The 14434-nt window shown below is 51.3% G+C and overlaps 1 protein-coding gene across 4 annotated transcripts in view; it reads left to right on the top strand.

Annotated features, from left to right (window-relative positions):
* Window positions 1-14434, top strand: part of STX3 (syntaxin 3) — a 95632-nt gene that overhangs the window by 11684 nt on the left and 69514 nt on the right. For all 4 annotated transcript variants that reach the window (XM_070383263.1, XM_070383262.1, XM_070383264.1 and 1 more), the window contains exon 2: window positions 6620-6703. In XM_070383263.1, the coding sequence (XP_070239364.1) occupies window positions 6620-6703 (84 nt within the window). The remainder of the gene's footprint in view (window positions 1-6619; window positions 6704-14434) is intronic.

The following is a 14434-nucleotide window of genomic DNA, read 5'->3' as shown; positions in this document are numbered from 1 at the left end:
TGCGGGAGGGTCATCGGAGGGCCTGTAAACAGAGACCTCTGCATTTAGGGTGGCCTTCTCCCGTCCTTTTCTTTGTCCCTTCCACCTTGACGCTCTGATTTGTAAAGGTCCTTCAGGAGTTGCTGATGATTTGGATGAACACTGAGCCATGCTTTACCTTGGAAAGGAGGGAGGGACTCCGTCTTCTTCCCTTTTCTTTAGAAAGCTCCGTTCATGTGCTCTGGTGCAGTTCCTGCTGGCTAAGCGTGCCTCTCTTTCTTTCTCTTGTTCTCTCTCTCTCTCCTTCCTTTTTCTCTCTTGGCAAGAGGCCTGATTCTGAAAGTGAAGTCGTGTATTCGACCTCAGTGTGAGAAGCAGATGAAGGTGGAGCTCTGCAGGTGGAAGAGGGGATGCAGGCTTGACTGCCACCCAAATTCCCTGGAGGGTTTCTGAGGTGTCCCTGAAGTCTCCTGGGGGTGCGCAGAGTCGCATTGGAAAGCTAGCCCCGTACTTGGTCAGAAGACCGAGGCTTAGTGGGGACCAGCGCCGGCCTGAGGCCCCCGCAGCCCCTGTCCAGCCCGCTTTCAGCCGGAGGGTGGTGGCCCCCTAGCACCTCCCAGGGGCTCCTCAGGCGGGCGAGCAGGAGACGATCCCTGGGTCGGGAAGAGGGGCAGGCGTGGGTTCCAGTATCCCTGAGAACCCCATGGACGAGGAGCCCGGCGGGCTACGGTCCAGTCCACAGGGTGGCAGGCGGACATGAGAACCCCTCTCCAGAGCCCCTTGCCTACGGTCCAGTCCACAGGGTGGCAGAGAGTCGGACATGAGAATCCCATGGACGAGGAGCCCGGCGGGCTACGGTCCAGTCCACAGGGTGGCAGAGAGTCGGACATGAACGACTGAAATGACAGAGGCTCTGCGGGTGGGAAATGTTCTATGAGAGGAGCCCACGAAGGGGCCCACAGGCTGAGGCCGACAGAGAAGGGGCTGGGGCGCGGTCAGGCTGGGCGGCGGGATCGCGGGTGGCGCCGAGTCCTGGGTCTGCGCCCTCCTCCCACTGTTGCCAGAGAGGGTGGCACGGGCCCGCCGTCCTCAGGGCCCGGGGCCCGGGCGGGGGCCGCAGGGGTCGGGGACAGAGGTGAGCTCAGTGCGGCTGAGTCACGGCCGTGTCTCCTGGCAGGCGAGGAGCAGGAGTCAGGGGAGAGGAAGCGGGTGGCGGGCGCGTGGTGCTGGCCGGCGGTGTCAGCTGCGGCCGCTGCTGCAACGTTCCTGTTGCCACACGCCTTGATAAAGATGCCCCAGTGCCCTCCAGGCAGTGGGCAGTCCCGCTGCCCGAGATAAGGCGCGTCACCTGCTTTGCTGGCCCTGGGGCTCCCGAGGCCCCGTGGCCCCCGTGAGAGCATGGGTGTGTCCAAAGGGAAGGACCCCCGCCCAGGGTCCGGCGGGTCTGTTCTCAGGGAAGCCCTGACCCAGTCTCACGTGGTTCAGATGACCTGGGCTTCGGCCGCTTCCGGGAATTGTCTCATCTGGACTGAAGTTTGTTGCTATTGTTGTTGATCGTGGGGGCAGCTCACTGCAGTGGGAAAAACTGTAGGAGAAACTTCCCATCCTGGGAAGATGGGAGTCAAGGAACCTGGGTTCTATTCCTGGCTCTTCCGATAACTCATGATTTGGTCTTGGGCTTTGGTTTGCCCATCTCTTAAGTGAGAGAATCTGATGATAGAATCTGTAGGGTTACTTTCAGCTCTAACGTTCTGTATCTTTTTTTTTTTTTTTTGGTTCTTTCCTGTTTAAGAGTACTTAGATCCAGATAAAAGCAGTGGAGATGACTTTCTAGATCTTGTTATAGTTGTTTTATTGAGATGTTACCTGTGCCAGTATTTTGGTCATCTGATGCACAGCTGACTCATTGGAAAAGAACCTGATGCTGGGAAAGATTGAGGACAGAAGGAGAAGAGGGCATCAGGTTGAGATGGCTGGATGGCATCACCGATGCAAGGGACATGAACTTGGGCAAACTTCGGGAGATGGTGAGGGACGGGAGGCCTGGCGTGCTGCAGTCCATGGGGTCGCAAAGAGCCGGACACGACTGAGTGATGATCAACAGCAGCAACCATGTGCTGTTCATCGTGTAAGGAACGCAAAGCGATTATCTTATTCAGTCCTCACAAAAGCCCTGGTGGACACTGTCGCTCCTGTTTTGTAGGTAAGGAAATTGAGGCTCAGAGATGCTGAGCCACGTGAGTGAACAGTCATTGAGCCTCAGTGACCAGCATGGGGGGCGGTGGTTTCCCAGGTGGCTCAGTGGCTAAGATGCCAAGCCGGCCAGTGCAGGAGAGGCAGGTGGACCCCTGGGTCGGGAGGTCGCTTGGAGGAGAGCACTGCAACCCACTCCAGTCTTCTTGCCTGGGAAATCCTGTGGACACAGGAGCCTGGAGGGCTGCAGTCCATGGGGTCGCAGAGTCAGACACGACTGAGCACGCATGCACGACGAACACGAGATGGAGTCACTTACAAAGCCCAGGTGGTCCTGCTGCTGCAGAGCTGATCTTGACTGAGCCTTTACGTGAGCGCTTCCGTACGTTTAGGCTGCACACCCTTACAATTACGTGGTGGGGAAGCAGACACTTATTAGGCACTGCTGTTGCTGTGTGAAGCTTCCCACAGGTGAGCCTGTTAAGAGTCACAGGGTCTGTGGTGTTGTGACCACTTAGCAGTAGAAAAACTCAGAGCAGTCAGAGAACTTGTTGCAGGCCTCACAGCAGGTCAGTGATAACGAAAGGCCTTGAACCCCAGCTCTGGGTGACCCAAGGCTGCTTTTTTCCCCAAATTCGGGCATCCTCTCATTGGAGGTGCCTGCTCAAAGCCGGCAGGTGGGGAGTCCCTGTCCGAAGGGCATGGCTCTCGTGCGTATCATGACAGAGGGCTCAGGCTGCCTCCAGTGCTCCGGGACGAAGTCATTCCCAGCTTCCAGAAACTTCTCTGAGTCCATCCCATGATGCAGCCTCACCTCACTTCCTTAGCACATTTGCCTGTTTGAATGAAACTGAGTGGGCACACCCGTGTGTCTTGTGTGTGAGTTACGTGTGTATTCACAGACCTGAGCTGTTTCCCCCCAGTGGGGGTCTCTATCAGACTCTCAACAGGGGTGTGCTGAGTCACGTTCCTGCGGGAAGGTCGGGTTCCTGTTTTTCTAGCGAGGGTCTTGGCGATCCTTCTTGGGAGACAGAGCCCTCTGGAGTCCGCTGAGATCCCCGGGTATTGATGATAGTTGGTAAAAGCAGCATTTTATCTCAAGCTTTAGAAACTGCTGGGTGGATCCAGGCCACTGGCCTCAGTGGGAGTTAGTTATTAAACTAAGTTGATTTTAGTTTTCATTACATCTACAGCATATGGTGTGCGCTCAGTATACATTCGAATAGGTTAATTAATGACAAGCGCAAGTAGTTTCAGGGCTTCCCTGGTGGCTCAGCGGTCAAGAATCTGCCTGCAACGCAGGAGCCAAGGGGTTGATCCCTGGGTTGGGCAGATCCCCTGGAGGAGGCAATGGCAACGGGCTCCAGTATACTTGCCTGGAGAACCCCATGGACAGAGGAGCCTGGTGGGCCCCAGTCCATGGGGTTGCAAGAGTTGGACACGACTTAGCATTAAGCCACTACCACCGCAGGTAATTTCATTTCATTTCATACTTTTTTTCTCTTTGGCCTTGCCATGTGGTCTGCAAGATCTTCTCTGACCAGGGACTGAACTCGTGCCCGCTGTGTTGGGAGCACAGAGTCTTAACCACTGGACACCAGAAGTCCAAGAGATTTTAATTGCGAGTGACAGAAGCTTCTGGCTAAACAAGTAAAAAGCAGTATTACAAGAATACTGTTGGAAGAAGACCGCGGAAGATCTGTAGAGCTTGCTCTGAGCCGAGGAGTGGGTTTGGGAAGGTGGAGATGAGGGTAGTGTCTCTGTTGCGTGTTGCTAGAGGGCGATTTGGTTCTGTTCATTTCATGATTCAGAATCCTCAGGGAGCCTAGGTGGGCACCGATAACTTTCCCATCATATGGGGAAGGTGGAGGAGGTTAGGTACCTTCCTGAAGGAAGGTGTTCTGGGCAGGCACATACTCCAAGTCTCCAGGTGAAGCCCAAGGCAGCCCTGACCCTCCGGGAGTTCAGGTCAGTGGGGAAGGATCGGTAGGTGAAGGGGTGATTAATATGGGCGGGGTGGGACTGAAGAGGGTTTGCACAGAATGGATTGGGAGCTCAGGGAGGTTTTAAATGTTGCAGGGGGTTGGGGTCGGGGAGTGTCAGATCAGGCAGACAGAGAAGTTTGTTCGAGATTGAATTTTAAAGGCTCAATGAAATTTTGCCAGCTGGACAAATGCATTTCAGGAAGAAGTTCTTGGATGACAGTTCGGCAAAGTGAAAGCATGGTGTGTCCAGAAACATGTTAGGGGTTCCAAGCGCCTGGCCCAGACGCATCATAGAGAAGATAGACATGTGCGCCTGTGGCTGGCTGATGCAGAGGGTTCACAGAAAACAAGAAAATTCTGTAAAACAATTGTCCTTCAATTAAACAAACAAAAAAAAGAGTTGTGAGTGGGAGCCAGATCTTAGGGGCCCGTGTGCTCTCTTAGGCTTCGGGACGTTTTTTTTCCCCGTAGACCATTTTGGGGGCTTTTCCCCCTCTTTTATTTTCCTTTTCTTGAACACAAAATCTTAAAGAATACTGAGGAGGTGACAGTACCTGATCAAACAATATCTAAGTACCTAACAGTACTTAACTGAGTTCTTAAGGAATGAATTTGGTTTCAGGAAAGGGCCTGGGATTTCTAGGTAGGAAACATCCTTCCTGGGCACAGGGCCACTAGGCTTTGGGACTTTTAATCCTGGGAAATGTTAGGAAGGTGCTCGCGGGGCCGGAGTGGCGTCCTCGACGTCCAAGTCCTTGCACGAGGCTGTGACCCTTGGGTTGCTGAGGGCTGCAGCCACGCCAGAGAACGAGGTGGGGGGCGCTCAGTCCTCACCTGTGTCTGCCTCTCTGCGACCCCAGGGACTGCAGCCCACCAGGCTCCTCTGTCCACAGGGTTTTTCAGCCAGGAATACTGGACTGGGTTGCTGTTTCCTCCTCCAGGGGATCTTCCCCACCCAGGGATAGAACCCAGGTCTCTTTCATTGCAGGCGGATTCTTTACCCACCGAGCTCTCGGGGAAGCCTGAGATGATGGGGGCGGTAGTCAAAGGCGGCTCCCCAGAGGACTGGAGAGCCCCACATTTCAGGGGCAGTTCCAGGAACTCCATCAGGACTAGACCATTCCCGGGATGGTAGCTGGGGAGGGAACGGGGGCCCTGGTGGCCTTGCTTGCTCCTGGAGTCCTGTGTTGAGTGGCATGTCTTGGCTTAGGAGGCCACGGGCCCCTGAAGTGCGTGGAGAGCCGGTATCGAGGTTCATCCCCCTCGCCGCCTCCACCCCCTGCAACCCCTTCTCCCCCGTGCCTAGGGATGGGGTGCTGTGTGGACTGCAGCAGTCGGGGGACGTCTGGGAAGAACGCAGAAGCAGCTCGGGCCCTTTGGTGGGTGGGAATGGGGGCACTTCCTCTCGCTGCCGCTTCGTGGTCCTGCAGCGGTGGTTGAATGAGATTCAGAAAGCCGGCGTCGCGGGGGTGCTGGAGCCTGCGGGAGGGCTTCCTGTTTGCTATGAACACGAGCTCTGACCCGGAGCTCTCGCGGTGCCGTTCCCTTTACAACGGGTGGTTGCTGAAAACGGGAAAAGGTTTGCTCCCACCGTGAGGATTTGAAGCTGGTGCTTTGGAGGAATCGGGACTGTCCTAATACATATATCCCTGGTGGGGTAGGTCATAAGCCTGAACATTGTTAGAAACACGGGATCCAGACCCGAAGGACGACGGGCTGGAATCTCGTCTCCAGCACTAGCTGTGTGGTCTTGGCCTCTCTGTTCTCGGGTCTCCAACTGGAATAAGTTACAATAACAGCACCAATACCATCATCACCACCCCCGAACACGATGCTCACTGCGCACTTGCAGCCTGCCGGGCCCTGTGCAAGTGTTTCCTAGCCATCATGTCACTCATTTTGTAAACAAACCTGTGATTCAAGTGGTGTTATGATTAGCACTTTATGGATGAGGAAAGCTGGGGTCGGTCGATTGATTGGTGTTTTTCTTTTTTTCTCTCTCTGTGTTTAACTGGAAGTCGCTCAGGCATGTCTGACTTTCTGTGATACAGTCCATGGAATTCTCCAGGCCGCAACATTGGAGTGGGTAGCCTTTCCCTTCTCCAGCGGATCGTCCCGACCCCGGAATCGAACCAGGGTCTCCTGCAGTGCAGGTGGATTCTTCACCAGCTGAGCTCCCTGTAGTTGATTTACAATGTTGCATTAATGTCTGGTGTGATTGAGCCATGTATACATTCTTTGGGGAGCTAGGACTTGAACTCAGAGTGTATGAGAGGTTGCTGCGGCTCCCGGTGCTTGATGCGTGTTCAGTGCTCTCGGGTTGCTGCATCGCGAGCCGTTCCGAGACCTGCAGGTCTCGTGTGAGACGCGCACGGGTGCGGCTCCCGCTGCTTGGTGCGTGCTCAGCGCTCTCGGGTTTCCTGGGGCTTTTGGTCTCACCTCGTCCTTTTCGTCCCTCACAGAAGCAGCTGACGCAGGATGACGACACCGACGAGGTCGAGATCGCTGTTGACAACACAGCTTTCATGGACGAGTTCTTCTCCGAGGTGGGTGCCTTCCGTGTGTTTCTTCTGAATGGACGTAAGGAACCATAGCTTCCTTAGGCAACGGTAAAGCCCGTAGGTCTTTTGGGGGCAGCAGAGGAAAGCCAGTCTTCTGCTGGGGGGGAGCCAGGCCGAGAGGCTGCGAGGAGAGTCCCCGTTACTGGGGAGGACGTGGGCTTCTACTCTCACTGAGAAACCCAGCAGGAGGTAAACCATGCACATCAAAGAGACGCTGTTAAAGTCTTACGCTGGTGATGACGTTTTCATGGTATCCTTTCTTGCCTACAAGAGAATTTAAATAGGGAACCACGCCAGGGGACCCAGCCATGAACGTAAGGGAAGAAAAAGCGTTTCATGGCATTTTTAGGCCTGTAATTGGGATAGATCTGAATTGTTGTTACCAAAAATTCAATCTCTTTGACTTAATTCTGGTAACAACTCACAAACCAAGAAACCGCCAGTTTATGTTTTTTTTTTTTTTTTAATTTGTAAACTTTACAATATTGTATTAGTTTTGCCAAATATCGAAATGAATCCGCCACAAGTATACATGTGTTCCCCATCCTGTGCCCTCCTCCCTCCTCCCTCCCCATACCCTCCCTCTGGGTCGTTCCAGTGCACCAGCCCCAAGCATCCAGTACCGTGCATTGAACCTGGACTGGCGACTCGTTTCATACATGATATTATACATGTCTCAATGCCATTCTCCCAAATCTCCCCATCCTCTCCCTCTCCCACAGAGTCCATAAGATTGATCTATACATCACTGTCTCTTTTGCTGTCTTGTACACAGGGTTATTGTTACCATCTTTCTAAATTCCATATATATGTGTTAGTATACTGTATTGGTGTTTTTCTTTCTGGCTTACTTCACTCTGTATAATAGGTTCCAGTTTCATCCATCTCATTACAACTGATTCAAATGTATTCTTTTTAATGGCTGAGTAATACTCCATTGTGTATATGTACCACTGCTTTCTTATCCATTCATCTGCTGATGGGCATCTAGGTTGCTTCCATGTCCTGGCTATTATAAACAGTGCTGCGATGAACATCGGGGTACACGTGTCTCTTTCCTTTCTGGTTTCCTCAGTGTGTATGCCCAGCAGTGGGATTGCTGGATCATAAGGCAAAGCTTCTGCACAACAAAGGAAACTATTAGCAAGGTGAAAAGGCAGCCTTCAGAATGGGAGAAAATAATAGCAAATGAAGCAACGGACAAACAACTAATCTCAAAAATATACAAGCAACTCCTACAGTTCAACTCCAGAAAAATAAATGACCCAATCAAAAAATGGGCCAAAGAACTAAATAGACATTTCTCCAAAGAAGACACACAGACAAACAGTTAATGTCTTTTGAAGTTCAGCAGAGGCAGAAATGGGTGGCCCGTGTGAACAGATTCGCATGGCCTTTGAGGTGGAGGGTCCTGCTGGGAGGTGCTGTGGGAGACGTGAGTGATGGAGAGCTTGGGGAAGGGGCGCGTGTGTCACGGACAGAAACGCAGGCGCTGGAGCCAGGGGAGCTCGGGTTCGCCTCTCAGCCCGGGGCCTTCCCTGGCGGTGGTGCTTAAGACTTTACCTTCCGGCGCAGTGGAGATGGGTTCGCTCCCCAGTCGGGGGGGACCTAAGATCCCACATGCCCCATGACTAAAAACCCAAAACATGAAACAGAAGCAATATTGGAACAAATTCAATAAAGGCTTTAAAAATGAATGACCCATATAAAAAAAAATCTCAGCCCTGCTTCTGACAGCTGCCATTCTTATGAACATTCCTTCACAGTCTTGTTTTCTTTATCTGTACGTTGGGACCGATAATATTATTCCCCAAAGGACTATTAGGAGGATTAAGCGGCTCCTGTTTCTGAAACGTTCATGTAGCGCCTGCCATATAAGCACGTGTTTATACGTGTTGCACCCAGACCAAACCAAAGCGCTCCAGCTCCAGCTCCAGCTGCACCGCCGCCATCCCGTGGCTTCCTTATTTAGGCTTTTAATTGCTGTATCTAAAGAGGTGTCCTGCTCTCTCTGCACGCAGGTGTGGGTTCCTCTCGGCCTCCAGGCTGTGGGTGTGGGGAAGCACCCTCTGGCTCCTCTCTCAGTGGAGCGGGGCGCGATGGCCCGGCCACCCATCTGTGAGGGTCAGAGCGGGTTCAGGGTGAGCGTGAGCGTGTGCAAAACCTGACTGGGAAGTTGGCCCGGACTGCGCCCCACCCTTCCCGTGGGTGGGCCCGTCCCTTTGCTGCAGGAGTCGTAATGAGATCAGACGATGCTCGAGTTATTTACGAGTCCAGTGTTCTCTGTGTGGACCCTGGAAGGAAGAGCTCTTCCAGTTCAGCGCTGGGCGTGGGCGTGAGGAGCTGGGTGACGTCACTGCAGCTCATCGCCCTGGTCTTGCCTCAGAGAACCAGTTACACTGACTTCTTTCCTAAGATCAGGACTTTCTACAATAACGGTGTCCTCCCTTTTCTCTGAACCCAGTAAGAGGGGACCTGAGAGGCAGTGTTCCTTGGGAGGTGGGCAGATGGTTGGGCCTTGGTTTCCACGACCAGGTCTGAGTGTACCCTCAAGCCTTTAAATAGCAGTTAACCTTGGGCCGGTTCCTGAACCCAGCTGGGCTTTAATTCCTGCTCTGGAAATCAGGAACAGCAGAACTTACCTTTCAAGCCTGGCCCGAGGATCCCTTGAGATCACGTGAGGATCGTACATCTGGAAAGCATTATCTGAGCCGGAAAGTGCCAGATGGAGGGTAGTTATTTTTGGAGACTTAACAAGGTCTCTGGGGCTGCTGCTTTTCTTCTTGCTTTCTTTTTGTTGAATGCTTTTCTATCATTAAAAAAAAAAAAGGCCCCATCATATTTAAGGTAGAGAAGAGGACAGCGTGCTTGGCTGGGAAGAGCATGATTCTTTTGGACTTAATTCCTTATCTGCCACTGTGTGATCTTGGGCATGTGTCTTTTTTTCAACATTTTGTTTTGTATTGGGGTATAGCTAATTAATGGGCTTCCCTGGTGGCTCAGAGGGTGAAGAATCTGCCTGCAGTGTGGGAGACTTGGGTTCGATCCCTGGGTTGGGAAGATTCCCTGGAGAAGGGAATGGGTACCCACTCCAGTATTCTGGCCTGCAAATTCTGTGGACAGAGGCTGCAGTCCATGGGGTCACAAAGAGTTGGGCACGACTAACTTTCACTTCACTTTCATAGCTGATTAACAATGTTGTGATGGTTTTGGGGGAATAACGAAGGGACTCAACCACGCATATACGTGTAACCATTCTCCCCCAAACTGCCCTCCGATCCAGGCCTCCACGTAACATTGAGCGGAGTTTTATGTGCTGCGCAGTAGGTCCTTGTTGGTTATCGTTTTAAATCTGTACACCAGGGTATACACGGCCATCCCAAACTCCCTAAGTACCCCTTCCCCCCATTCTCCCGACAACCATAAGCTGGGTCCAAAGTCTGTGAATCTCTTTCTGTTTTGTGAGTCAATTCATTTGTATCATTTCCTTTTAGATTCCACATATAAGGGATGTCATACGATATTTCTCCTCCTCTGTATGACTTTCTTCACTCAGTGTGACACTCTCCAGGTCCATCCATGTGGCTGCAGAGTCTTTCATTCTTTTTCATGGCTGAGTAATATTCCGTCATGTACACGTACCACGTCTTTTTTATCCATTCCTCTGGTGATGGACGTCTAGGTTGCTTCTGCGTCTTGCCTGCTGTAAACAGTGCTGCTGTGGACACTGGGGTACATGTATCCTTTCGAATCGTCTTCTCCACATGTATGTCCAGCAGTGGGATTGCAGGGTCATACGTTAGCTCTATTTTTAGTTTTTTAAGGAACTTCCATACTGTCCTCCATAGCGGCTTTACCAATTTGTATTCCCACCAGCAGTGTAGGAGGCTTCCCTTCCCTCCACATCCTTACCAGCATTTATTTGTGGGCTTTTGGTGACAGCCGTTCTGGCTGCTATGAGATGATATTTCGTTGTGGTTTTGATTGCACGTCTCTGGTCACTAGCGATGGTGCAGATCTCTGCATCTGCCTCGTTGGCCATCTGTCTGTCTTCTTTGGAGAAACGTCTGTTTAGATGCTCTGCTATCGGCACGTGTCTTAACCTCTCTAAGTTTCTGTGGGTTTAGCTGTGAAGTGGGGAGAAAAATATTCATCTCCTGATAAGTTGGGGGTGAAAGGAGCCAAGACTCAGGAAGTGCTCACAAGGGAGCTCGGTAAAGGTTAATTCCATCCCTTCACATCTAATAGGGCGCAGAGAGGGTCCGTGTTGGAGGCTGTGTCTCTGGGCAGAGACAGGAGGGAGCCGGTGCACAGGTCTTGGTCTGCATCTCAGCTCTGCTCATGACAGTGGTGTAGCTTTGGAAAAGTTGTGTGACTGCTCTCAATCCCGCTTTCCTCTGGAACAGGCCTAGCAGTGTTGCTCTTGGGTCACTAAGTGCTATCTGACCCTGTGACCCCAAGGACCGCAGCACGCCAGCTCTTCTGTCCTCCACTGCTCTCTGAGTTTGCTCAGACTCATGTCCGCTGAGTTGGTGATGCCATCCAACCATCTCATCCTCTATTGTCCCCTTTTCCTCCCGCCTTCAATCTTTCCCAGCATCAGGTCTTTTCCAGTGAGTCAGTTCTTCGCATCAGATGGCCAAAGTTTTGGAGCTTCAGCTTCAGCATCAGTCCTTCCAATGAATATTCAGGACTGATTTCCATTAGGATGGACCGGTTGGATCTCCTTGCAGTCCAAGGGACTCTGAAGAGTCTTCTCCAACACCACAATGCAAATGCATCAATTCTTCAGCGCTTAGCTTTCTTTGTAGTCCAACTCTCACATCTGTACATGACTACTGGAAAAACCATAGCTTCGACTAAACTGATCTATGTTGGCAAAGTAACGTCTCTGCTTTTTAATATGCTGTCTAGGTTGGTCATAGCTTTCCTTCCAAGGAGCAAGCATCTTCATGGCTGCAGTCACCATCCACAGTGATTTTGATTTTTATAGTAACTTTGATTTTGACTGTATAATAATCAAAGGTTTTTGATTATTATATTCATAATAACCAGCAGTATTTCCTGCTGGTTGTTATAAAATGAGAAAGTAATGGATATTCCTGCACAGTTTGTGACCTACGGTAAGTTTGTCTTCAGTAAATTTAAGTTTTCTCACCATTCTGTTCCCCAGTATATTTGTTAATGTGTATATATATACACACGTTATATATGTAGGAAGGAAATGGCCACCCACTCCAGTATTCTTGCCTAGAGAATCCTGTGGACAGAGGAGCCTGGTGGGCTGCTGTCCATAGGGTCGCACAGAGTTGGACAAGACTGAAGCGACTTAGCATGCATGCATATATATATATCACAAAGTCTACTTTAGAGAACGTGGTCTGGAAATATCCTCGAAGGTGGATTAAAGTGCATTCCAGATAATGGGGGTTTGGGGAAATGAAAAGGTTTCCCTCTTCGCGTGTCTGAGGAACACACCCAGTGCCTTCTGCAGGATGGAGCAGAGTAGCTTGCTTGTGAGTGTGCTCTTGTGATAAAAAGTACACAAGACTTTTATCTTTTGGACTTTTGGACTGCTTCCAGCAAATAAGTCACCCGTGGTTATTTGCAAGGCCTGACGGTGTGAATCACAGATGGTCAGGGAGGCACTTGCAAGGTACAGATGCTGTCACAAGACCAGGAGGTTTTCAAAATGTACTTTGCCCTGTGAAACTCAAATGATTTCTCTCGCCTCCCAGTTACTACAGAAAAGAATTGACCCCTGGGTGTTGAGGCCTCACAGGCTGATTAAGCCAGGGTCTAGCAAATGATAAACCTCAGATTTTTGTCTAATTTGCAGTTGTCTGCATATTTGCCTTCGTCTTTTTGTTCAGCTGGCAGAGAGTACAAAGTTTTAGAGAAAACAGGACCTACCTGAGAGATGGTGTCTGTTCTGATTGTATCTGCTTATATAATAAATAACTCTAGCAGTTAGTGGGGTAGAGTAACCTTTCTGTAATACTGATGGATTCTGTGGATTAGGGATTTAGGGTTCAGACAAGGGCCCACTGGAGGTTTTTGTTTTTTTTTTCTCTTTGGCCCTGCTGTGTGGCTTATGGATCTCGGTTCCCTGACCAGGGATTGAACCTGGGCCCCGGCAGTGAAAGCACTGAGCCTCAACCACTAGACCACCGGGAACTCCCAGAGGTGGCGTATTTCTGCTGCACAGTTTCTGGGGTCTTGACTAGCCAGAGTCTGGAATCTCAGAGGCTTTTAACTCAGGCGTCTGGTGCCTGAAGGAGACACCAGGGTGTCTCAGAGGAGACCTGTATTTCACCTCTTTCTGTGGCTTGGGCTTCTCAGCACGATGGACTCAGGGTCATTGGTTTGGGGGGCGGCTCAGGGCTCCAAGGCAGGCCTGGCAGCTGTGGAAGTCACACCGCCCATCATTTGTACTGTGCGCTGATGCTGAAGCAGTCATAAGCCTGCCTGACTCAAGAGAGGACTACACAGATAGCCCTCTCAATGAGGAGATGGAAGGGTTTGTGCCATGACCATGTGGTCCACCACTTATTATTCTCTTTATTTGGCTGCACTGTGTCTTCGCTGCTGCGCACAGAGCCCTTCACTGCAGTGTGTGGGCTCTTCATTATTATTCTCTTTATTTGGCTGCACTGGGTCTTCGCTGCCGCACGCAGAGCCCTTCACTGCAGCGCGTGGGCTCTTCGTCATGATGTGCAGACTTCTCAGTAGTTGTAGCACAATAGGCTGAGTTTCCTTGTGGCATGTGGGATCTTAGTTCCCCGACCAGGGATCAAACCCATGTCCTCAGCGTTAGAAGGCAGATCCTTAACCACCATGTTTCAAAACCACCAGAGTCACAGCTCCATGTGGCATCACCCTACACCAGCATCTCTTCACAGGAGGCTGGGATTGATCGCTGGGTCGGGAAGATGCCCTGGAGGAGGACATGGCGACCCCCTCCAGCACTGTTGCCTGGGGACCCCCACGAACGGAGGAACCTGGTGGGCTACAGTCTATAGGGTTGCAAAGAGTCGAACACGACCGAGTGACTGAACACACACACCAGGCCGTGAGAACAGCTCGGAAATCCTCTTCTCAGGGAGGAAAACTACCCAGATCCTTCATGCTGCCCTTCCTTGTGGCCCTTTGGCTGGCGACGGATCCCATGGTCACGGCCACCCTTCGCTTAGAGTGGAGATCAGAAAAGTGAGAGACGGCTAAGGGGCAGGATTGTCCGGATTACCACTGGATTACCACAGAACCAGTCACGATCCAGCCTCTAGACCTGGCAACCCCTCTGCCCAAAGAAAATCAGTTCTGTTAACACGGGAGGGCGGGGCCAGGTGGGGAATGAGTTCTGTTAACACGGGAGGGCGGGGCCAGGTGGGGATGCCTGTTGGATTGCGGTGTGAGATGCCCAAAGACTTCAATTAGGTTTGAGAAACACATCATACTCTTTTCCTCCCATGGAGACTGGAAATGACATGAACTTGTTAGAGGTTCTGAGGAGCCCTACAGTGAAGAAACCTGGTTAAGTTGCCTGTCTTAACAGTTATTTTTTCATGGAACCCTTTCTGACGTGTAACTTCTGCTAACGAGAGGAATGAACTTATTGCCGAGAATGCTGTCATAAACTTTTCTTTCTTGGATGTGCTTAAAAAGGGGGGTGTCAGTTTCGCAGTGGCTTATGGAGCAAGCTTGTCTCCAGAGTTA

The sequence above is a fragment of the Bos mutus genome, chromosome 15 (assembly GCF_027580195.1).
Source record: "Bos mutus isolate GX-2022 chromosome 15, NWIPB_WYAK_1.1, whole genome shotgun sequence".
NCBI classification, from domain to species: domain Eukaryota; kingdom Metazoa; phylum Chordata; class Mammalia; order Artiodactyla; family Bovidae; genus Bos; species Bos mutus.
This window is presented reverse-complemented; position numbering and strand designations above follow the sequence as displayed.